Source organism: Thalassophryne amazonica, chromosome 4 (assembly GCF_902500255.1).
Source record: "Thalassophryne amazonica chromosome 4, fThaAma1.1, whole genome shotgun sequence".
Taxonomy (NCBI): Eukaryota; Metazoa; Chordata; class Actinopteri; order Batrachoidiformes; family Batrachoididae; genus Thalassophryne; species Thalassophryne amazonica.
In genome coordinates, this window is record NC_047106.1 from 23,358,659 (window position 1) to 23,384,883 (window position 26,225).

At 42.1% G+C, this 26,225-nt stretch overlaps 2 protein-coding genes across 4 annotated transcripts in view; both read left to right on the forward strand.

The window, feature by feature from the left end:
* The window catches only part of arhgap35a (Rho GTPase activating protein 35a), a 188,850-nt gene extending 176,795 nt beyond the window's left edge, over nucleotides 1-12,055 (forward strand). For all 3 annotated transcript variants that reach the window (XM_034169246.1, XM_034169249.1, XM_034169247.1), the window contains exons 5-7: nucleotides 528-659; nucleotides 4,334-4,439; nucleotides 9,852-12,055. In XM_034169246.1, the coding sequence (XP_034025137.1) occupies nucleotides 528-659; nucleotides 4,334-4,439; nucleotides 9,852-10,329 (716 nt within the window). In that variant the 3' untranslated portion in view covers nucleotides 10,330-12,055. The remainder of the gene's footprint in view (nucleotides 1-527; nucleotides 660-4,333; nucleotides 4,440-9,851) is intronic.
* A 1,110-nt stretch (nucleotides 12,056-13,165) lies between these two features.
* LOC117508882 (rho GTPase-activating protein 35-like) overlaps nucleotides 13,166-26,225 on the forward strand; it is a 28,067-nt gene continuing 15,007 nt past the window's right edge. The window contains exon 1 of the mRNA XM_034168724.1: nucleotides 13,166-13,178. The gene's annotated coding sequence lies outside the window, so the exon portion shown is untranslated. The remainder of the gene's footprint in view (nucleotides 13,179-26,225) is intronic.

Below are 26,225 nucleotides of genomic sequence, written 5' to 3' on the forward strand. Positions count from 1 at the left end.
TCCATAGAGAAGATTTGTGAAATATGATCATGCTCAAATTTGAACTTATCCTAGATGCACTCATTTGGGTTATCTAAATCCAATGTAACAAAAAAACTGTGATAAATTTTGTCCAGTTTGTGATGGGCAGATGAATCAATACATTGTTGAGTAAAGTGCATGAGGCTGAAATCCAGTCATGTTAAAATTCAAACTCTTCAGCAATGCACTCATTTAGACTCTCAGATGTCTTGAAAACCTAGTGTTTATATTCTTTTTCATTATTGTTGACACAAGAAAGTGTGACTGGTGCACAGATGCACTGACAGAGTGTATTGCCACATCCTTGTTTTGGACTTAGAGCCATTACCAGAGTTGATATCTACATAGGTTATTAGAAAACTGACATGTGAACCTTTTGTTCTCTTAACAAAGCTGCTTCTTCAGTCTAAAGTAAAATGATGCTTTAGGCCCAGTTAGAACCTGTCGATGGCTGTACTTAATGTCCTTTCAGATTCTAATGCTTTCTCTAAATGTTTGTTTACCAGACCACAACTTGGACCTTGTGGAGAAAGATTTTGCCATCAACACAGTAGCAGGAGCCATGAAGGCCTTCTTCTCGGAGCTACCTGACCCTCTGGTGCCCTACAGCATGCAGGGAGAACTGGTGGAGGCCTTCAGTAAGTCCTGAGGGTGTGGATGGCGGTGGGAGGGTGTGAGCAGACACGGGGACGTTAGGGTGTCGATGCAGGGTGTTCTCAAAAAACCTCGGGTGTACTGGATTTTGCCTTAATTCCTTTTTCCTTCATTGTCAGTTTTCTTTAAGCTAACAAGCGAAACTCTTGCAGTCCAAATCCATCCACAGGGAGAATTGGATTTGCCACTTGAGGAGTTGGCGAATGAAAAGGAAAGAGGGTGGAGGAAAGAATATTTAAGACTTGAGGAAGCAGAATGCCGGCGTAATCGCACATGATGGAGGGATGCGGGAGAAGCTGGATGAAGTCATGAGAAAACAGTCATATGTGAGATAAACGAGGCTGCTCCTCTGCTCTCCATCACCTCCACTTCGCTTTGTGTTTTGTAATCTGCCGGAATGGAGATTTAAAGCATAACTCAGTGGATCATCGCGCCAGAGATTTACGCTGAGGCCGGAAGGCTGCTGTCACTCACTGAGCTGTGTGTGTGTTTGGGCACGTTTGTGTGTTTTTAAAGGTCCTGGCGAGAGCTTTCAGCCGTGACAGAGACCTGATAAAGCTGCTGCAGCCTGTGGCGTAGCCAAGGAGTGAAAAATAAAGCAATTGGAGCTAGAGACACAGCCACACCTTTTAAAGTCCTTTTTTTTTTTAAGAGAAGAGCAAATAGAGGTTGGAAATTTGAGACATTTTAGTTTTCGACTCTTTGGCAGACACACAGAAAAAAAGTAGGATGGATTTTTTTTCTTTTTTTTTAAATTGTTCTCTTGACATTATTTCAGTAAGATTGAGGATGTTTATTATGTCACCAAATAATTTTTTTTACTTATTTAACAAATGTTGATTAGAATGTTGGATGTGTGTATGGCCTGGATACAAAGGGTGGAGCCAGAACATTTGTTTACTGAAGCCCTGCTCTCACTTTCATGGATATGCAAACTGGTGGGTGAAGATCACAGTTGCCCACAAATGTGATCCAGAGCGCAGTTTGAACATGTCAGACTTAAACCCTGTGATGTGTGCAAAAACGACAGCAGCACCTCTAATATAACTTCACTGGGGGGTTAAATTATTTTTATTCTTTTATGTATTTTATTTATTCATTAATTTTCTTCCACTTGTCCGAGTTGCAGCAGCAGTGGACCAGACAGCTCATCCCGCACTTCCCTGTCCTCTGCCAACTCCTGATCCTGAGGCATTCCCAAGACAGCTGGGAAATATAATCCATCAAGCATGTCCTGGGTATTCCGTGTCCTGGGTATTCCCCGGGGCCTTCTCCCAGTCAGATGTGCCTGAAAGACCTCCCTAGGGAGACAATGAAGAAACAGCGTCTCCACTCCAAATCCCTCCTGGATAGTTGAGCTTCTCACTCTTATGTATTTTATGCTTCTTATATTTTCTTTTTATAAGTTACCTTGACTTAACAGAACCTTGGCACTTCCAGAAAACTTCCTTGGAATGTCATGTCATGCACCACAATGTTACAGCCTACACGGAAATGTTAGGGATTCCCAAAGTATGTCAAAATCCCCAACATGAAAAGTGCATTTTTAAAGTTGTGAAAATCCCATTACAATGAAATAAAAGCACAGCGCAGTGATGGAATATCCTGGTTCATCACAGACATGCTCCAAGATCCTCTTAAGGTTTTTCAAGGATGGGCGAAGTTTCAAATTATGACCTTTCCATGATGCATGTAGATGAAGGCCATTCAGAGCTGCCTCTGCCTGGTATGTGCTCTCATCCAGAAACATGGTGCAACTACAGGCAAACGTGGTGTATACTCTTATCAGCTTTTGTTTTGGGGTAATTATTTCCATGCTTGGTTGCATGCAAACAGGCCACCTCAAGCTGAACATGAAGGATTCCAACCAAACGTCCGAAAGTTTTGAACATGCTCAAAATAAGCACAACTTTAACCGAAACTAAACTCTGGTAAGATATGCTGAGCAGCATACTGACCTCCCCTGGAACTGTACACTTACAGTGCTGAGGTGTTACTCAAGGGAGGCTCTGTGCTGAACTCGGCCAGCTGTAAAACCTGCTCAACAGTTAATAATTATGTCATTTACGGATCGTGATCACCACCAGAGATGGTCAAGGAGCATTATGACTGCATTGAACATTTGTATAAATGTAAATGCGTTCCCAGTCTGCATACTACAGCAACATGGTCACCTTCTCTACCCTTTCTCCAACTTTATGGCTGAATGCAAGTGTGTTATCCTTCTGGATAACACAGACTGCAGTGTTCTTCAAATAAATCAAAGGTTAGCCAGTGCTAGTCTGTGTCCCCACTCCAGATCGTCCTCTGGGAGGTTGTAGTGAAACTGGTCACAGTTGCATAAACCAGCCTTCTTCTCTGCTTTCATGTTTGATATTCCACATGTTGACGGCTTCTTCTTCATCTGCTTTGAAATGCAAGAAAACACAGTAGCACAGCTTGGCAGATGGCTACCACATTAATTTGTTGTTGTTTTGGACCCATGCACACCAGAGGAGGTGTAACATGAGTTTGACAGAATGGTTGGATCTCGATCAGATTTCAGTGCGATGACATTTCTAAATCCTGTATGTTATTCACATTACTTCTTCTACTGATGAGAGGAGCAAGACATTGCTCTACAAACTGACAAACAACAGCAACAAAAACTGGACAATAATGCAAAACTGTGTGTTTTAGTATTTGAGAATTTGGGTCTTTCCATGACATCTGGTTGCGGACAACTGAATGAAGTGTGTGTGTGTGTGGTTGATCTTTGTAAAGCACTTTATGCATCTGCCTTCGCACTAGAAGCATTCTGTAGAAATGCAGTCCATTCACCATTTAGACGTGTTTGTATGATTTCATTTTGGTTGAAACGCCACGTAAAAACTCTTCCTTTATGGGGAATATTTGCCAAAATGGATAGAAAAAAAGATTGCCCCACCCCAGTTGCAAACTGTGCTGTTTTGATCCTTGGCTGCGGTCTGCACTCTGAGTTTCCTGCTGGATGAGTTCAGGTATCCTGAAGTTGATCGGTGATGACTGATGGACAGCCGCACTGACTGAAGCTGCAAGATTTGAGGTTCGGCCCTCAAATCTGTTTTTGATCCAAACTGACCTCATTGTGGATTGAGAGTACGCACTCACGTTTTCTGATTGTAAATCTTGTTTGTGATGTGGAGACATCTGCTGTTCTCACTGCTGGCTGCACGTGCGCACACACACACACACACACACACACACACACACACACAGGATGGACTGTGTTAGCTGGTGATGTCAGATTATCTGACTCACTCCTCGCAGCTATGGTGTTTAACACACCCTGTATATATGTGTGTGTGTGTGTGTGTGTGTGTGTGTCTCTGGAATCGATTGGACTTCAGAATGGGCCTGCGTTGTTTCCTCTGGAATCTGTGTGCTTTGTGAGCCGTACTTTAAAGCCAGTGAATTGTACACGTGCATTTCTGCTTCACTGTGACATGTGAAACTTGTACTGTTGTAGGATGAAATCAGTGTGTCCCGAGTCCAATCTCTTTGGCTACACCCTCCGGTCTCTCCTCCATTCTACTCCCTCCCTCCGTCACTCCTCCCTGTCTGCGCTCCCTCGTCTTCTCTATCAGGCGCTTTTCCTCCCTCCTCTAACCTGCCCTTCTCTCTCTCTGCCACCATCCAGAGATCAACGATCGGGAGCAGCGCTTCCAGGCCATGAAGGACGTTCTACGCCACTTCCCCAAGGAGAATTACGAGGTCTTCAAATACGTCATCAGCCACTTGAACAAGTGAGTGAGTGACAGGGTCGCAGACGACCTCTCACACATTGGGTCACACTGTCAAGTGACATCATTGGAAGGAAAACACAGTGACAAGATCAGGATTGCACTGAGGCTGTCGTCGTCTAACTGGATGTGACTCTTTTTATTTTTTGTTACTTGCACATGGTTGTTACTGTGTTTTAATTACTCACTGTCAACTTACATATACTGTTTTTTGTTTTTTTTTGTCAGGTTTAGCTGTTGATACATAAAAAAAAAAATTTTAATTGGCAATGTGTTGGCACGTGTGAGAAAATTACCCGTGGGCACTTTTTAGTCTATTTTTAAGACAAAACATCAACTGGTTGTTTACACAAACGAACATTAAAACAGCTCTTCATGTCTTAAAAAAAATGACATGATGGAAATGAAATGAAAGGCAACAGAGAGCTGATGCAAACGCTGCACATGCTGCACACCAGAATATAAATCTACATCTGTCTGTAATGGTGTTTTTGACTATGTATGACTTCATTCTATGACTTTTGTGTGACTTCATTATGAAGTCATTCATACCAGTCAATCACAGCTACTTTGCTGATCTATATGTGCCATACTTGCTCTGGGCGTTCCGCCTGAAATTTTGCCTGAAGGGGTGGACAGATGCATAAGCATGGCCAATATTACATCTACTCCTCTACATATTTCAATAAAATGTCTGATTTCATCACAAGTAAAAAAATAAATCACAAATAACTTACATGTTTGGTGCCAGATCTGTTGTGCACAACTCTCGTACTGCAAACGCTCATACAAATAAATTATTTTAAAAAATCCTACATTGTGATTTCCGGATTTTTTTTTTTTTTTCTCTCACAGTGGACATGCACCTACGATGGAAATTTCAGACCCCTCCATGATTTCTAAGTGGGAGAACTTGCAAAATCGCAGGGTGTTCAAATGCTTATTTTCCTCACACACACACACACACACACACACACAGCACTCAGGGTCGCCACAGGAAATCCAAGGTGGATCTGCATGTTGAATTGGCACAGCTGTGTGAAATGTGGCAGGGGTGGTGTGTGTGTGTGTGTGTATATATATATATATATATATATATATATATATATATATACACTCAACAAAAATATAAATGCAACACTTTTGGTTTTGCTCCCATTTTGTATGAGATGAACTCAAAGATCTAAAACTTTTTCCACATACACAATATCACCATTTCCCTCAAATATTGTTCATAAACCAGTCTAAATCTGTGATAGTGAGCACTTCTCCTTTGCTGAGATAATCCATCCCACCTCACAGGTGTACCATATCAAGATGCTGATTAGACACCATGATTAGTGCACAGGTGTGCCTTAGACTGTCCACAGTAAAAGGCCACTCTGAAAGGTGCAGTTTTGTTTTATTGGGGGGGATACCAGTCAGTATCTGGTGTGACCACCATTTGCCTCATGCAGTGCAACACATCTCCTTCGCATAGAGTTGATCAGGTTGTCAATTGTGGCCTGTGGAATGTTGGTCCACTCCTCTTCAATGGCTGTGCGAAGTTGCTGGATATTGGCAGGAACTGGTACACGCTGTCGTATACGCCGGCCCAGAGCATCCCAAACATGCTCAATGGGTGACATGTCCGGTGAGTATGCCGGCCATGCAAGAACAGGGACATTTTCACCTTCCAAGAATTGTGTACAGATCCTTGCAACATGGGGCTGTGCATTATCCTGCTCAACATGAGGTGATGTTCTTGGATGTATCGCACAGCAATGGGCCTCAGGATCTCATCACGGTATCTCTGTGCTTTCAAAATGCCATCAATAAAATGCACCTGTGTTCTTCGTCCATAACAAACGCCTGCCCATATCATAACCCCACCGCCACCATGGGCCACTCGATCCACAACATTGACATCAGAAAACCGCTCATCCATATGATGCCACACACGCTGTCTGCCATCTGCCCTGGACAGTGTGAACCGGGATTCATCCGTGAAGAGAACACCTCTCCAACGTGCCAAACGCCAGCGAATGTGAGCATTTGCCCACTCAAGTCGGTTACAACGACGAACTGGAGTCAGGTCGAGACCCTGATGAGGACGACGAGCATGCAGATGAGCTTCCCTGAGATGGTTTCTGACAGTTTGTGCAGAAATTCTTTGGTTATGCAAACCGATTGTTTCAGCAGCTGTCCGAGTGGCTGGTCTCAGACGATCTTGGAGGTGAACATGCTGGATGTGGAGGTCCTGGGCTGGTGTGGTTACACGTGGTCTGCGGTTGTGAGGCTGGTTGGATGTACTGCCAAATTCTCTGAAACGCCTTTGGAGACGGCTTATGGTAGAGAAATGAACATTCAATACACGAGCAACAGCTCTGGTTGACATTCCTGCTGTCAGCATGCCAATTGCACGCTCCCTCAAATCTTGCGACATCTGTGGCATTGTGCTGTGTGATAAAACTGCACCTTTCAGAGTGGCCTTTTATTGTTGACAGTCTAAGGCACACCTGTGCACTAATCATGGTGTCTAATCAGCATCTTGATATGGCACACCTGTGAGGTGGGATGGATTATCTCAGCAAAGGAGAAGTGCTCACTATCACAGATTTAGACTGGTTTGTGAACAATATTTGAGGGAAATGGTGATATTGTGTATGTGGAAAAAGTTTTAGATCTTTGAGTTCATCTCATACAAAATGTGAGCAAAACCAAAAGTGTTGCGTTTATATTTTTGTTGAGTGTATGTCATATCCGTCTGTTATATGAAAATTCAGTAAGGTATGTCTTCTATAATACATTCCAATTGTAAGGTAGAACTCTACTAGTGTATACTAAGGTACATGTACAGTTGTTGACCAGTTTAATTAAAGTATATCATTGCAAAAAAGGTTTCCTACCACCAAATACATGGAATCAACTAGTTTGGCGTATGGCGATGTGGGGCAGAGGGGGTCATTTTGTGAGCTGGATCGCTTATCTCTAATTTATGTTTTCCTGGAGGCTCAAATGTGGAAAAAAGTCTCAAGAAACACTATGCAATATTAATTTTTATTATTTAATTTTCATTAATTAGTCTTCTTCATTAGGGAGTCAGTCAATCATGCAACATTTCACTGCACTTCAGTTTTACTAGGCCAATTGTCACCAGTCTTAATATACACATTCTGCATAGTGACCCCAAGAAGCATATTGATTTGGTGGTCAAAATGTCAGTCATTGCAGTGTACTTTGTAAACGTCTTATGTACGGAATTACTTATTTTTTAAATTGTCGGCTTGTCACTAAACCTGGCATGTTGACCCCGACAAGCCTATTGACTTTGGGGTCAGAAGGTCAAAGTTAGTGGATCTTACTTTGTAAAAATATTGTGAGTGCAATAACTGATTTCCTAATTATTTGATTCTCACCTAACTTGGTGTGTGCGTTAACTATGGTGACCCTGAGAATCCTGTTGATTTTAGAGTCTAAGGTCAAAATCAGTTTTGACCTTAGACTCTAAAATCCTGCTGTACTTTGTAAAAATCTTTGCAGGACAGTGTCACTTGTCAGCTGTAAGTTTATAAATGTTTGCCCAGGCCTCCGTGGGCGAGTGCAGACTATGTACGTGTTTGTACAAGAAAACGGATCAAATTTAGGCTCAAATCTCCCATGTGCCTTCTGGGAAATGTAGCTGTAATTTTGCCTATTCTTTCTAAGAAAATCTTTCTCTGTCTCCCTCTTCAAGGGAAGTGTGTAACTAGTGATGTAACAGACAAAAGTTGCATGATGCAGTTTTTCCATTCACAGCCTCATAAGGCTATAACTCCTTTAGAGATGTCTGAGTGTCTTGGTGGCTTCCCTCACTAGTCTTGTTCCTTCAAATTCACTTTATATATATATTTTTATTTTTTATATGCCTACTCCAGACAGATGTTTCATATAGTACCAGTGATCCTTGTAGTTTGTCCAGTTACTTATGGCATTTGGTCATGATTCCTAAATGGTTAATTTGGTATTTTTGCTAAATCTTTTGAATTAAAGTTGAAAGTCTACACTACAAGCACAATTTGATTGCTTCACTTCAGCTGCCTTGTGTTGATGAACAATAATAAAACTATCAAAAATTACATCACTGTTCAAATATTTATGGGCCTGACTCTCACTTGTTTGAGTGAGTGGTGCTCAACATCTGTGAGTGTGTGATACTTTGTTATGATCCTTTAGTAACAGAAATACACTTGGGTGGGGAACCCAACACCTGTTTGGGTGTGTGTTGGAATAATTACTTGTTCTGCAGCTCTGAGTTTCCATATATCAGAAAGTTTCCAGTAACGGGTTGCATAATAAGCATAAAACATGAATATGTAATTTCCCACTGCAAGAGAGAGAGTTGTCAGTTAAAATTATACCATATATCTTGGGTCTGCAATGATTTTGTAATAATGCAGAGAAAGTAATGGATGCATGATGGAGAACAAGTACAAAAGCAGTGGGAGCTAAAACATTCCAGAGGAATAAGACAAAAAAAACCCCAAAAAATAGGTATTATTCTAAAAACAAGTGAAATAATATGTTTCTCCAAATACCACGACACCAGCTTGGTGGAAGTCTGAGCAGTTTATTTCGGCTGTCTGTCTGAAACACCTTTACACAACATATAAACAACTTAAATATCACAGATATTTAATGGGAAGACCATTGCAGGTCACAGCAAACTCATTTGTGCCTAAACTAAATTCATTCATGGGTTTAAGATTCAAAATGGCGTCCAAAATGGCCGCCAATAGACCCTTATCATTAAAATACATAGTAGGAACAAACAATGGACTTAATGATGACAGAAATCATTGGTGTTTAAGTGAAAAAATCCCTATTTTTGCGGCCATCTTGGATAACTGGCTTGAGGCCAGTTGTTATTTTTGGGAACATTCTGATTGTGTTTTGGGGTCATATAAGGAACCTAAAAAAGTTGGTTTGGTTTAGTCCTGGGGGTGGATGTAGCTCCCCTAGTACTTGTCCTGATCACTGGATTTACGTAGCTTGTTTTCAGGTATCAGAGCCTGTGTTCTGCCAACTGAACTGCCGCCATCATTGGAAACAAATCAAGGTCCTGAAATTAAATTTAGAAGACGATGCTGTGCTCATACACTTTATGCCTAAACATTGCATCCCCTCTGCAAAACTTTTGGAAGTGGTTATTATTTTTGTTTATTTATTTTTTGTGTGATTAGGTTTAGGGTTGATGAACAAAGACAAAACTACTAAAAGTTGCATCACTGTTAAAATATTTATGGGCCTGACTGTCACCTCTGACTGTTGTTTATCTCCATGTGATTTGGTGGTTCGCAGGAAGCCATCAAACTCTCCGCTGCAGGTCATTTTGTGCTCATCTTGGTGTTCTGAGACCAACAAATTTGACTTGTTTGTGTCTTTGTGTTTGTGCAGAGTCAGCCAGCACAACAGGGTCAACCTGATGACCAGTGAGAACTTGTCCATATGTTTCTGGCCCACGCTGATGAGACCGGACTTCACTACCATGGACGCCCTGACCGCCGCCCGCACCTACCAGACAATCATTGACAGTTTCATCCAACAGTACGGCTACTTCTTCCTCAACCAGCCGCTTGTTGACGGCCTCCCCGGATCCCCCACCACGACGCTCACTGGAGGAACCTCGGCTTACTCCTGTATGGCTGGAGGCTACTCATCTTTGCCAACTCCGTCCCCGACTCCTTACGTCCTCCCTGTGACTCCTCCTGTCATTCCGCACTATGGTCCCCCTGTCCACCATCACCCCCACCACCTCCATCAGCATCACTCCCCAACACACTCCCCACCTCCGACTCCCCAGTCCCCGATCCCAGCCCTGCTGCCACCCTCCCTGCACCCCCATCAACCCCCCACAGAACAACACATGCTGTGAACCAGGGATCAAGGGAAAGGGAGTTTTAAAAAAAAATACAAAAATGACACGACAAACAAAAATGAAGATAGTCAGTTTAAGGTTTGAGGGAAAAAATGACTGTATAGTTTGGGAAGGAGGTGAAAAAGGTGGATTGAAGCAAGAACAGGAGGTCAGAATAAGATGGAGAAGACAGAGATGCAGTATGTACAGGGAGAAACGTACACGTTTGGGAGAGGAGACGTTTGAGCCTCCGCCGGATTTTAGGAAAAACTGACAAACACAAGTCGTACAGAGGAAGGGATGAAGAGCTGGGCGGGGCTGTTGTTCTCTCTCCGTCTCACCTTATCACTTTGCTTGTCATCCTCGCACCACTAGGACGCCCTCCTCGCCTTACACACATGAAGACAGAGATGTTGGACTGCTGAAGGGACTTGAACCTCAAATGTATATTATTACAGCGGGAATGTGAACAGGTGGACCTCCTCTCCTCAGCCGCCACACGTGCTGGAGATTTGGTGGCTGGCGTGCACATTTTGCAAACCTCCAAACCTACCGCAGGGACCACGCAGGGAAGTTCGCGTGTCTCAAATGCAAAAAAAAAAAAAAAAGTTTGCGTCACCGCCGTCATTTATAGAGGACGCACGCATTCCAACCTGTCAAACCTGCAGCTGCACACGTGCATGTCAGTTCAGCTTCAGTTGGGCAGTTACGCCAAGCACATAAAAAAGAGAAAAAGAATCTCAACCAACTGGATCTGCTGGGCAACAACAGATTGGAGCAAAGGATTCTGGGTGCTTTCACACACCCATGGCATTCTGGGACAGCTCCTCCCATCCTCCTTTTTTGTGTACTTGTACCTCATTCCTGGTTGTTGTCGCAGAATGTCAGAACACAGCTTGGGAAAAAAAGAATGTTTTTTTTTTATTATTATTAATTCTCCATCCAGAAACCGTTTTTAATTATTCATCATAAAATCTCATACAGAAAAAACCCTGCTTATGTTGGCAAATGAGTGAGATTCATCCGTTCATCCCAGCTTAGGTGGACGTGTGTTTTTTTTATAATAGGTGCGTGGTGGGAATGGTTTCTTCTTCTGTGTTGGGTCTTTGGAGGTGCGGCGGGTTTACGCTGCAGGTTTTGTCGCCGGGATCTTTGTTGAAAAGCACTTTTCTGAGCACTTTGCAGATTGAAGCTGCTGTCACACGACAGCCGCACTTCACTTTTCCTCTCAGTCCTCCCTGCTTATTACTCTCTCACTTAGTCTGAGAGCGCGATACTGACATCTAGAGGAACAAATGGGTTACTCCACTCACAGCCTCGCTGCTGCCTGGGCCGAGCACAGTTTTCCTGCTGTGGTTTTGTAGCTTCACGTTCTCTTATCGGTGCAGTTAAAGATCAATTTTCTGCACGTGTCGGGCAAAATGAGCTCAAGAGCTCACGAAGTGCCGAGTGTAAATAAAGGAGCAACAACACGAGGTTTAAATCTGCTCTAGATCAATTGAGATTGCCCTGTGGATCTATAGATGCAGTCTGGTAGGCACAAAGCATTGTGGTTACATCGCTGTTGATTAGATGTGCAGTGAATAAAATCGCCTCTTTGTCTGCCGCCGAGGAAGCCAAAAGACGCCGTCCATTTAAGGATCGAGGCGAGGAAATGAAGAGTTTGTCCAAAATCACTTCCTATTTGCATTCCAGTCCTCAGTTTAAAAAACGAATATTGTACAAAAATGCCAACAATGAAACTAAAAATTCTGGCCATTGCATGAATGTTGCTTTTTTTTTCCCCCACAATGCAAAGCTTGGATTTGGCTTGGGGATGTTTAAATAAAGGTTATGTGACACAGCACCTGTAGCTTATGGTGCAAATTAGTAATGTGTTAGAAACCTGAGTGTTTATTAAAAATTAAGGCAACAATGTCAGTGACTTAACAGGGCTTTCAGGCGCGGTCTGGTAGTGGTGCAGCGAAGTAATACAAGATGCGCTCAGAGCACATACTTTAGCCACACCAACATATGCATCATATGCATACAGCGCATGCTTTAGCCAGTTTCGCGCGCACGCATTGGGCGCATACCTCAGCCAGACTGACATGCACTCGGAAGAGAGCATACTTTAGTCTGTTATTTTCTGCAGGAACCTCTGGAAAACAAAAGATCACTAGAATTCTTTCCTTCCCATCTTTGTATTATTGAGATTAAGCAAATGCATATTTTGCAACATTAAAAAAAATGGATGAAGAAGGAAACAGGGATTTGGCATGGGGGGGGAACCTTGAGTCAGTTAAAACTTTGCTCCACAGTTACTTGCTTCAGAAACCATTTCTGCAAAATGTTATATCCTGTAAACCAGCAAACACATGACCTCTGCTGGTTGGTAGAGGTAATTACACAATACTGTGCAAAAAGGAAAAATCTAGCAAAGCTTCTGCAAGAAAAATGAAAAGCTTGTAAATATCAGTTTCCAATAAAGAGTGCAACACTTTAAAGACACAAGATCACGTTTTACCTTTTAAAATGAAATTCTTTTGGCCAAATCTTCCATCTCTCACATTCATTATTTAACGATGATTATCTCTTGCTTGTTGTCTTTGTGGAGTCATGAATTGGGCTTCAAATGTTTAAAAATAATAATAAAATAGGTTTTTTACTAATCTGCAGAGATCTGCTTTGAAATAAAATGGACCGTTTTCTCATCACAGACTTTTTTTAAACATCTGAAAATTTCCAATTATGTTCTTATTGATGAACATGGAAAAAAAAAACATATAAACATGAGGGTGCTAAACACTTTGTTTTTTTTTTTTAAATTCCCTCCAGTGATAAATAACAGGAACAAAGATGGCAGTTGACTATATTTTATTGAATCAGTTCTGCTTATCGGTTCCACTCTGTAATGAGTCCTGATCAGTTTTCTCAGTAGAAAAATTGATTGCCTGCAGATGTTTTTCAGCATATTTTCCTTGTTGTTGGTGTTTAAAGTCAGGCTAATATCAGATGTGATTTAAAGCTCTTTACAAATGTTTGAAGGCGTCCAGAAACAGTTGGAATGATTCGGCCGTCAGTGTGGAAAAACTAGTTTATCCCCCCCCCAAAAAAACATAAAATAGGGTCCATTCTCACATTTGAGTAGCTGAAACATAAAAGAAATGAGTGTGATAATTAAAGATGATTTTTCTTTTGATCATGTAAACCAGAACAGTGTCACATTTCGCCGGAAGCCAACCCGTAGTTCCCCTGTGTTGTCTCTTAGTCCACCATGTCCCCATCGGTCTCTGTCCAAGAGACCCAGAACAGTCAGTCCATTCATTAGTCTGCTCGGCTGGAGAGGAGCATCACCGAATTCCTGCACCAGGCCTGCTGTTACCGTAGAAACCACTGAGGAGGATTGTTTAGCCCTGATCGATGCAGCTGAGGCGGCGTGTGTGTGTGTGTGTGCACGTGTGAGCTTGTGCATGTTAACGTTCGACGAGGTCACAGAAGTGCAAACCTGCAGGATCCTCATTTTTGCATTTGAGCATCGGCACAATCCAAACAAACAGGAAGAAGAAGGAATGCCATTGTGTGTGGGATTGTTACCCCACTGTGTGGCTGAGCACGCCGGGCAGTGAGCGGGTGAACGGGCTCATTATTTGGCAGAGGGGTGAAGAACGGAGGAGTGACCACTGGTACTGTGGTGTTCCGAAATCCATGTGTATATCAATGTGTTAATACTCAGCCAAAGACTGTGCAAAAAAGAAATTAAAAAAGGCTGGAGGCAGCGATCAGAAGCAAAGTGATGGAACAAGAGAATTAAAATGTGATTACTGCATTACCTTTTGCTTTCCAACAACGGTAACAGAAGTCTAAGTTAAAATGGCAAACAAGCAAAACTATATTCAGATGGATGTTTTTTTAAGGGGTCTTACTCTTTGCCCTTTATTCAGTGTGATAGAAAAAACAGTTCTTTTTATGTTTTATTTCAATAATGTTTGTTTTTTTTAAACAGCTTCTTTGTGAACAATGGAGAGAGTGGCCATTATAGTGCATGATTTCTTCCTAACTGAGGAAGAGGTGGGGCTTCACCACTCTCACTATTTAAGAGATGTTTAAAAAAAAATGAAGTTGTACTGGAGAGGTAAATGAAAATGTCAAAAAAAATGCAATGAAGTACTGTAAAAGATAAACAAAAAACATTTGCTGCGTATGGTAATTTGTTGCAGTGGGCACGGTGAATACAGCAAGGCCTTATGTGATCTGTATCATAATTAATAAATCAAATCTTGCAAAACGTCTGCTTCCTGTGTCTTTGTCGCACACGGCGACCTGCTGCAATGGAATCCAGAACGTCCTCCAGAAATGGATTGCGCTTCTATTGCACTTTTCCCTCGGAAGCAGGTGTATAAAGTGCTTTACAATCATGCCTCACATACACACACTGATGTGTGCTGCCATGCACAGGCTCAGGTGCACACTGGGAGTAACTTGGGGAGGAATATGAGTAACACTATATTTTAATATGTAGAAATGCACGTAAGAAGGGTTGGTGGGTGTCAAAGTGTCAAACTTCTTTGCCTCTGCGCCCATTTGTATATGATGCGGCCCCACATGGCACCCTTCGAGGTAAAATGTCACCGAGAGGCTTCCAGGCTATCTGCAGAAAACCCCCAGGGTTTGGAACACACTGGTGTGGGACCAGAAACCCCAGACGGGGGGACGATGAATCCGCCTGCCTTCCTGAAAGTATGAGAAGGGCTGAACATGCATTTTGAGGGTGAGGCAACGACTGAGATCCCTGTGCGGACGATGTGGAGGCCTCACTGCCATTTCGCCGTGCCCTCCTCTGACCTTTTCATTGAGTCAAACCAAAGGAAATCCATGACCGTGACCTTTGTGGTGCATCTCTCCATTCTGGCACAGGAATAAACAGAGCAGCTGATTGGGATTGAAAAGGGCAGACCGGCGTGCACACAGGACACACGACCCCTTGAACTCTAACCTTTTAAAAGAGTCATGAGGGGAGAGTGTTGTGGGCTTTGATTGGAAGTCAAATACAGGGATCGTTAACGTGAATGGGATTTTTTATTTTTTTAAACTGCAGTGTTGAGTTTAGATGATGCTCTATTTTGCAAAATGAAGCTTTTACTCATTTCTATTTTGGAAGAGCAGTGCTCGTGTGTGTGTGTGTGTGTGTGTGTGTGTGTGTGTGTGTGTGTGTGTGTGTGTGTGGTGTGTGTCCATAGCGATTAACTTTCTTGTTAAGTTCTTATCTACTGTTCACTGCTGTATATAACAAATGCCAATAAATATAACAATAAGAGAAAGAGGAAGGATTTTCCTGTTTACATTTGATTATCACTTTGTCCAGTTTAATATTTTGGTGAATCCAATTAAATATAATGTGGGGGGTGAGCTTGCGTCCCATCACAAATGCTGAGGGTGGAAAAAAATTGTTGGACTGATTTAGTAAAGTACTTCAATTAGAAACACATTTAAATTGAGCTAAATTAACAAGACCATAACTTTATGTAACTTGATCTTTTTTTTTCTTTTTTTTTTTTTTTGGATAAACATAATTCGAGTGTTATCAGTTGAAGCAAATTTAAGTTTTCTTTTTTCCAGTTTAAAATTTTAAGTTTACTGAACCTAAGGAGACATGTTGAATCATTTGTAAGTTACCTCAACTTGTTTTCTCAACTTCAGTCAAATTAAAATTTTCTGGCAGCCTAGAGACAATGTTTTTAAGTAAAAATAAATAATGTTTAAGGCACTTTGATTTGTTTGCTTCAAACACTGTACAAATAAAATGATTTATTTGGAGTGGGGTTGCAGCTAATGATTATTTTCATAATTGATTAATCAATAACAATTTCTCAGTTAGTTGTTTAGTTCATAAACTGTTAAAAAAAAGAAAAGAAAAATGTCAATCAATGTTATCCAAAGCTGAAATTGATGCCTTCAAATGACTTATTTTGTCCTCAGCCCAAATATAGTAAGTTTACTTGCAGGTAGGGAGTAAATAGCTAGTAAAATAAACCAGGAAACATGATTATTCATTTTCCCTTCATTGTTTAGAAAATTTTAAAATGTTGACTCAGTCATCTTGAATCAGTTATGTCAGTGTAAAATGTCAAGGTGTGTTGGTGAAAACTTGACAATGTTTGCATGAGGTAACTCAGTCAAAGCAACAAGAGACAACTGGATAAATCAAGTAATACTTCTTACATTGTTGACAGAGGTATACACGTGCTGCTCTATTTGACCTTCCAGTATTTTCAGATTCTACTGACCATTGATCAGCTAAATCAGGTCAGGTTGTCGCTCCTGATTAGTTGAGCAGACTTAATTTATCTGATTGGTTGAGGTTTGACCAGTAAGAGATGTAAAGTTGTAGGTAGAAATATGATTGTAAAATGACCTATACATACCGGTCCTGGGTGCTTCTTTATAATACTTCATCACAAACAAGATTAGAAGGTGTCCTTCAAAAAGCATTCATCAGTCTGAGCTCTGCCAATCACAACGTGATGAGACTTACGCAAGACATGAACACAAACTCATCTTTCTGCTGTGAATATGCAAATAATAATAATAATTTGCCATTCTTCTACACCAGTACATTCTGACATATTTGTAATTTCATCATGTAGTACTGTAAGCAACAGGTTGATCATTGTCTCAAGGTTCGTGAATTGGAGCAATATTTCCACCTAGTGGGCATTTACCATTAATGCAGGCGCAATAGAATTTCCACAAGAGTTTCCAATTGATCATATTTTAACACTGTTTTATTATGGGGAAAATGCAGTGTTTGATTACTTCAACCCCCCACCCCCCCCAAAAAAGGGTGACAAATAGTTTATTCATAACATTATTCATAAAAGTGAAAATAAATAAATAAATGGCAGTCGGTCTTTTGGCCTAGCACAACTATTCCTATTGGATCAGTCTTTTTATGCTGTTCTACAGCAGGTTTTATACCCAGTTTTATTATTTTATCAGTGATTTTAGCTGTGTTGCATTCATCTGTTGTCTCTGTTACTTTGCGTTGTTCTGCAGCACTTTACCGAAGAAACATTTTCATACGGAGACAAAGTATATTTGGTTGATTCTTCCTTAATTATGTCAGTTATTTGTTTTAGTACAAACAAAATGAAGAGCAAAACTTTAATTTTGCCTAACATGGATCTTCTGTTATATCGATTTGTTTTGCATAGACTACATGTAATTTTTGTGATTTATTATTATTATTATTATTATCATCATAGAATGTTATTAGGACTGCTTTGCACTTCCAGGGGGCCAGCCGCTAGGGGTCCCCCTTGCCCCGCAGAGCTGCTGCGTCGGCTTGTGTGTCGCACGCGCGCACCTCATTGATCGGCTCGGATTTGGATTTCGGAGGCGAGTTTTTTTCCGCTTAATCCCGATTTGAAGACGTTCCCATTGATGTGGAACATCACTTTTCCTCTCACAGTTGGAAGTTGGAGAAAGAAACAGGTTTGACTAAACTCCAGAGATCGCGCGGAGGAAGGCGGAGGCGGAATAAAGACCATTAAAAGGGAGCGAGAGCGAGAAGTTAATTTGAAGTCGTTGTTGCTAGGCGCTTCCGCTCCGGAGGCGTGAGGTGGTTTTAAAGTAAGAAGCGGAGCAGAAAGTTGTGAGGAGGAGGAGGAGGAGGTGTGATGGGGAGTCGAGGCACGTAGCTCCGCTCAGCCGTGTCTTTGTGGGCCCGCAGCTCGCAGCTGTGGCGGTTATTGAATTCAGATCGGCTCCGTCTCTCTCCGCCCGCTACAGGTGGAAATGCTCTTATCAATACGGACTGTCCGAGCCGGACTGCGGGCCGATCCGTCTCCCCCCCTGCACCTCCTTCTCCTCCCCGAGGAGGCTATTGATTAATGTCTGGGTCACAGTGGTATTTCCATATTGATACCTCGATTGATGACGGGCGCTCCATGACCGAGTCCGTATTGACCCGGTGAAAAGTGATAAGTTTCCAACACTTTGACGAATTTATGCATCCGTGGGCGGGATGAGGGTTTAGGATTCAAATCTGTCTCCGTCTCTGAGAGGGCCAGGGACTGGGATTATGACATAGGGGAACAAAATGCCAAAAGAGGATGAAATTCCTATACCCTCCCGGAAAGTCACGTGGTCTACCGAGTAAGCAGGTGCTGCCAGCTGTACGAGTGGCTCACATCGAGTGAAGGCGTTTAAAAGATTTAATCGTGAATCAACATTGATTAATACAATTGACAATGAATCTTTTTTTTTTTTTTTTGCTGTGTCTCAATTCAGGGGCTGCATCCTTCGAAGGCTGCATTGTAGACTGCGTACGTCACAGTGGGGAAACTATTCTGGATGCGTCTTCAATGCAGCTGATGAATACAGCCTTCTTTCCCACAAAACAAAGGGTACAGCAGGTGTATCCAAACAATCCCAAGAGACATTGCACGATTTATTTATTTATTTGTCTTTAAAAGACAAAACAGTCTTTCGGCTGTTCCCGTTCGTTCATGCTCTCCACAGTGGGTCCAGCACAGATCCGCTATGGGAAATGGCACAAGTTTCACACTGGATGCCTTCCTGACACTGCTCCAGTGTTATCTGGAAAAAAACACACTCCCTGACTTCGGTTTTCCAAAAAGGTCTCTCATCCAAGTACTAACCAGGACCCACTCTGCTTACAGGGCTATTCCACAGGGCGCAGTTCTACTACAATTGCCCACAATCCAAAAAAGTGCTAAAACAGGATGAAACAGCTTAATCCCCCCCATAGCAACTGGAAGGATATCCTCCTCTACCCTTGCACCTTTGAACAGACATGATCGTACTGTTCAACTTTGAACAAAAATTGCAACAAATGTGGCAAACTGCAACAAATGTGGCAATGTGCCGTCTTTCAAACTCTGTGTAAAGGCGCCTGTCAGCATCCTGCCTTATATAGGCTGCCATAATCGGGAAGCGTTGTAGTACTACATGGTCCTACCGTGCCTCATGGCCCTGATTCATGGGTGTTAATGAGACAAATGGGGAGGACTCTGCCATTTGCAGGGTAAAACTGCACTGATATGAATTAACAGAGAAAGATTTGGTCACTATGGCATGGTAGAGTTCATCAGGGATGCTCCCTGAATTATTAACCCCGATGGAGCACAATCAAGCGAATTTCAAGCTGTAATTACTAGGTTGAAAAAAGTTCAAACATGATTGAAGCTCTTAAGACTGCAAATACCCAGATGTTACTGTGCACTATCAACAAATTTCGAGAATTGAGATCAAATGTTTAAACTTTTCTTAAACTTGATCCCGATTTTAAATATGGTGCCGATGATAGGCGTAACTACTACGTATACCAAGTGTGTTCAAGAGTGACAAAAATGATTCAAGAAGTTACTATAATGCTTTAAAATGCACCCGATTTGCTATTCGGATTAAAGAAAATAACGGCCCCATTATGTAGCTGCTGAGGTCTGACGGGTTCAGGCTTATACACTGCAGACTGACTGCTAATACAGAATGGTTAGTAAATTAAAAAAAGACTATTTCTGGCTCCATATCTATAATGCAAATGAGTAATGTTTATAAGTAAAGTCTAAATAAGTACTGAAAAAATTACAAACTACAGGGTACACCAACTACACTAACTTGTCGCATGCAGCTGTCATTGCTAGGCGACATGATGTAAGAGCAAGAAAAGATAATGAAGCAATCATAAAATACTACATCTACTGGACTCTCATTTCAGAATGGTTGGTTTGGCCTCTGTTGTCTTTGAAGGCCAGATCTTCATAGAAGGTAGGATGCGAAGGATGCAGTCCTCGAACTGGGACACAGTCCATGTTACAGTTGATCATCGTCACAGTCACGTTAGCTAGGTTCACAAAGAGGAAAGCAAACAGTTCGTAAGCATTGAAGCATTTTTCAAGATTGTATACATGACTCAAGGTGGAATAACACCTTTAAATCCCAAAAAATCAAATACTTTGAGTTACAGTTCGTCATTTCAATCACGTTACTTACCTAGCAACCTTGTGCCACAAGCTTTACAAAGAGTAATACATTTAGCTCTCGAGCATCGAGTGCAAGCATTTTTTCTTGAGTTTGTACCGGTGTATCAAGTTTCAACAGATTTTAATCAGTTTGTCCTCATTATGTGCCATTTAAATCTGGAGGCAAACAAATGATAACATGTTGTTTATGAGTGATGTAAACAAAGTGGACGTATCGACTCATCAAGCTTTCTGACCATCTAAAGATCAGTGAAATTCTTCCTTTGTGATTATCGTCTGTCAAATGTATGTTAAACGTCATTTATACTTAGAAATTCCTTTTGTTCTCTGTGTGAAAACTCTGAATTTTTGGATGGCACATCCTGTTCAGTATATTATGAATCCAATGAAAATGTGAATTTGTGCTCATCTGATCATTCCCTCATATAAAAGCTGTGGCCTAAAAGTGTTTGGATTACCATATTTTCCGTAGCATAAGTCACACTTGTTAAAAAATGCCTCTTGTAGAGGAAAAACCCATATACAGTGAGGAAAACAAGTATTTGAACACAATGCGATTTTGCAAGTTCTCCCACTTAGAAATCATGGAGGGTAGAGAAGCTTGAATCTTCGACTGGACTGGGTTGCTTGACGCGAGGACGTTTCGCTTCAAATTGCAGAAGCTTCCTCTGCTAAAATTCTTGCTCTGGAAGTCTGACTTCTGTCTGACTCTTGTAGAGAAGAATAAAACAGAAGCCAACAAAAGCTAGAGTTTTAAACCTAACCAGACCCCTCCTACTGAGCGGCAGACTGCTATAGGCTAATGACTAAACAGTAGCTCTAATTAGCAACTATTGTGCTGTAGTTAGCACACCTAATAGCAGGACAGCTGTCCCTCTAATGATGGGATGGATGCCTTTCTGATGGCTCCCTTGATGACGTGAATGACTCATTACCATGAACAAAAGACTGAAACTCCTTTGACCTGAGTACCCCATTGTAACAGGGTAAAGTGTGTCTCAGACCCCTCCCCGGTTAAGGCTGGGTTTCAAACGTTTCACAAAGAATGCCTCCTTGACCCCTCTCTCAAACCATTTCTTCTCTCTGGCTAATATTTTAACTTCCTTGTCCTCAAACGTGTGGTTAGTGTCTTTAAGGTGGAGGTGAACCGCAGACTGAGGTCCACTGGCGCCCTCTCTGCGGTGCTGGTATAGCCTTTTGTGTAAAGGTTGCTTCGTTTCACCTATGTAGTGTTCGTTACAGTTTTCCTGACATCTGATAGAATACACTACATTGCTCTGTTTGTAACTAGGGATCATGTCCTTAGGGTGAACTAATTTCTGTCTCAAGGTGTTAACCGGTTTAAAGTAAACTGGGATTTTGTGCTGTCTGAAGATCCTCTGTAGTTTTTTCCCCTACTCCTGCTAAATAAGGGAGAGACACTCCTCTTCTTCTTGTCTCCGTCTCCTGTCTATCTGGTCTCTTTGTTCTCTGGGACTTCTGCGATGTGGTCTGGTGTGAGTTTGATCCTTTCAAGTAGAGACACATCCTCCAGCAGTCTCTGCAGTGGGGATGCAGGTGAACAATGATGTCACATCAAATGACACCATAGTTTCATCTGCCTCCAGCTGTAGGTCCTTGATCTTGTTCACAAAATCTTGTGTGTTCTCCACATGGTGGTCTGAGTTACCCACTCCTCTAGTGGGGAACTTTTGGCTCCTCTAGTGGGTAACTCAGACCACCATGTGGAGAACACACAAGATTTTGTGAACAAGATCAAGGACCTACAGCTGGAGGCAGATGAACTATGGTGTCATTTGATGTGACATCATTGTTCACCTGCATCCCCACTGCTGAGGCCGTCTCAGCTGTGAGGCAGAGACTGCTGGAGGATGTGTCTCTACGTGAAAGGACCAAACTCACACCAGACCACATCTGCCAACTCTTGGAGATCTGTCTCAACACCACGTATTTCCTGTTTAGGGGGAATTACTACAGGCAGATTCATGGTTGTGCGATGGGGTCTCCGGTATCCCCCATTGTGGCCAAACTGTACATGGAGCGAGTGGAGAAGACAGCCTTGACGTCTTTCACAGGCATCTCTCCCAGTCACTGGTTCAGATATGTTGATGACACATGGGTCAAAATCAAGCAACAGCAAGTTGAGGACTTTACAGAACACATCAACTCGGTGGACGCCAATATCAATTTCACATGTGAGGATGCCAGAAACAACCATTTAGCCTTCCTGGACTGTGATGTTACATTGGAGAGAACAGGCAGCTCCAGACAGGGGTTTACAGAAAACCAACTCACACTGACCAATATCTGCTCTTCGGCTCAAACCACCCCCTTGAACACAAGCTCGGGGTGATCAGGACGCTTCAACACAGAGCCCTACAGGTGCCCACAACTGCAGAGGGAAGGGCTAAAGAACAACAACGTGTCCGGAAAGCCCTCACAGTATGTGGGTACCCACGATGATCCTGGACAAAGTGCAGAAGTTCCAGAGAACAGAGACCAGATAGACAGGAGACGGAGACAAGAAGAAGAGGAGTGTCTCTCCCTTATTTAGCAGGAGTAGGGGAAAAACTACAGAGGATCTTCAGACAGCACAAAATCCCAGTTTATTTTAAACCGGTTAACACCTTGAGACAGAAATTAGTTTACCCTAAGGACATGATCCCTAGTTACAAACAGAGCAATGTAGTGTATCTATCAGATCAGGAAACGAACACTACATAGGTGAAATGAAGCAACCTTTACACAAAAGGCTATACCAGCACCGCAGAGAGGGCGCCAGTGGACCTCAGTCTGCGGTTCACCTCCACCTTAAAGACACTAACCACACGTTTGAGGACAAGGAAGTTAAAATATTAGCCAGAGAGAAGAAATGGTTTGAGAGAGGGGTCAAGGAGGCATTCTTTGTGAAACGTTTGAAACCCAGCCTTAATCGGGGAGGGGGTCTAAGACACGCTTTATCCCCTGTTTACAATGGGGTACTCAGGTCAAAGGAGTTTCAGTCTTTTGTTCATGGTAATGAGTCATTCACGTCATCAAGGGAGCCATCAGAAAGGCATCCATCCCATCATTAGAGGGACAGCTGTCCTGCTATTAGGTGTGCTAACTACAGCACAATAGTTGCTAATTAGAGCTATTGTTTAGTCACTAGCCTATAGCAGTCTGCCTCTCAGTAGGAGGGGTCTGGTTAGGTTTAAAACTCCAGCTTTGTTGGCTTCTGTTTTATTCTTCTCTACAAGAGTCAGACAGAAGTCAGACTTCCAGAGCAAGAATTTTAGCTGAGGAAGCTTCTGCAATTTGAAGCGAAACGTCCTCACGTCAAGCAACCCAGTCCAGTCGAAGATTCAAGCTTCTCTACTATGGAAACCACCTGGACAACTGAGAGCCTACACAGAAACAAATCATGGAGGGGTCTGAAATTTTCATCTTAGGTGCATGTCCACTGTGAGAGACGTAATAAAAAAAATAAAAAAAATCCAGAAATCACAATGTGATTTTTAAAATAATTTATTTGTATGTTACTGCTGCAAATAAGTATTTGAACACCTGTGAAAATCAATGTTAATATTTGGTACAATAGCCTTTGTTTGCAATTACAGAGGTCAAAAGTTTCCTGTAGTTTCTCACCAGGTTTGCACACACTGCAGCAGGAAATTTGGTCCACTTCTCCATACAGATCTTCTCTAGATCAGACTGGGCTGTCACTGAGAAACACGGAGTTTGAGCTCCCTCCAAAGATTTGCTATTGGGTTTAGGTCTGGAGACTGGCTAGGCCACTCCAGAACATTGATATGCTTCTTACGGAGCCACTCCTTGGCTATCCTGGCTGTGTGCTTCGGGTCATTGTCATGTTGGAAGACCCATCCACGACCCATCTTCAATGCTCTAACTGAGGGAAGGATATTGTTCCCCAAAATTTCGCAATACATGGCCCCGGTCATCCTCTCCTTAATACAGTGCAGTTGTCCTGTCCCATGTGCAGAAAAACACCCCAAAGCATGATGCTTCCACCCCATGCTTCACAGTAGGGACGGTGTTTTTGGGATGTACTCAGCATTCTTCTTCCTCCAAACACGGCGAGTGGATTTAAGACCAAAAGTTCATTTTGGTCTCATCTGACCACATAACTTTCTCCCATGACTCCTCTGGATCTTCCAAATGGTCATGGGCAAACTTAAGATGGGCCTGGACGTGTGCTGATTTAAGTAGGGGAACCTTCTGTGCCATGTATGATTTTAACCCTGACGTCTTAGTGTATACCACCCACAGTAACCTTGGAAACAGTGGTGCCAGTTCTCTTCAGGTCATTGACGAGCTCCTCCCGTGCAGTTCTGGGCTGATTCCTCACCTTTCTTAGGACTATTGATACGCCATGAGGTGGGATCTTGCATGGAGCCCCAGTCCGAGGGAGATTGACAGTCATGTTTAGCTTCTTCTATTTTCTAATAATTGCTCCAACAGTTGATCTTTTTTCACCAAGCTGCTTGGCAATTGCCCCGTAGCCCTTTCCAGCCTTGTGGAGGTCTACAGTTTTGTCTCTGGTGTCTTTGGACAGCTCTTTGGTCTTAGCCATGTTATTAGATGGAGTCTTACTGATTGTGTGGGGTGGACAGGTGTCTTTATGCAGCTAACGACCTCAAATAGGTGCTTCTAATTTGGAATAAGTGGAGTGGAGGTGGAATTTTTAGAGGCGGACTAACAGGTCTTTGCGTGCCAGAATTTCCGCTGATTGGCAGGTGTTGAAATACTTATTTGCAGCAGTAACATGCAAAAAAAATATTAAAAACTGATACATTGTGATTTCTGGATTTTTTTTTTTTTTTTAGGTTATGTCTCTCACAGTGGACATGCACCTAAGATGAAAATTTCAGACCCCTCCATGATTTCTAAGTGGGAGAACTTGCAAAATCACAGGGTGTTCAAATACTTATTTTCCACACTGTATATGTCGCACTGGAGGTCTTTAAATTGGGTTTTTCTGTGGTTGGTGAAGTGTACTTTTTATTATTGGCATTTATTCTTTTATTATTAGTTTATTTTTTAGTGCTTTGATTCCTGAGAAAGCCCTATATAATAGTTATTTAATTATTTTAATGTGTTTTTTTTTTTGTTTTTTTTTTGGTACATAAGTCGTATTGGATTATAAATACCGCGGTCCCAGCTTTTTTGAAACGTGTTGTAGGCATCCATTTCAAAATGAGCAAATATTTGCACAAAAACAAAAACGTTTATCAATTTGAACATAATATCTTTTCTTTGTGGTGTATTCAATTAAATATATTGAAGAGGATTTGTAAATCATTGTATTCTGTTTTAATTTACATTTACACAACGTCCCAACTTCATTGGAATTGGGGTTATAGTCCAAAGATAAAAATTAAGTAATGCTGAAATGCTACTCAACAGAAATACCGGTGCACTGACTTCTTTGATGGCCTCTTAGTACAGTTAACCAGACAGAAAGAAATATTATCGCAGATATGTAATAAAATGCTTGGAGCGGACAGACTGTGGACTTGAACATGTCGAGTCCCACAGCAAAGTCTGTGGTGTCAGATCAGTGTCAAAACCACACTTGCGTAAGAAATGCATTCACACGTAGATACTAACTACGCACGCGCAAATTGTCACTACCCGCCTGTAAATTATCACTGCACGCACGCAAAGGTGCTGTACATGAAGACCAGCATGCCTCCCGCCTGCTCAAAGTTGATTTCTGCTCGGCGCAGGCAATTCCTGCTCTCTCGCTTGCTCGAAACTTTTGGCACTATGGGGGAGGGAACCAGGTTGGCACTGGCTCCGCTGTGATTGGTCGTCTTTGGAGATCAAGGTTTGATTGACAGCCCTCCTCTCTGACGCGGAAGTCAGCCAGACACAACGGCGTTAAGCGATTATCACCTTGTTTCTGCTTAAAACTTTACTCCAGTC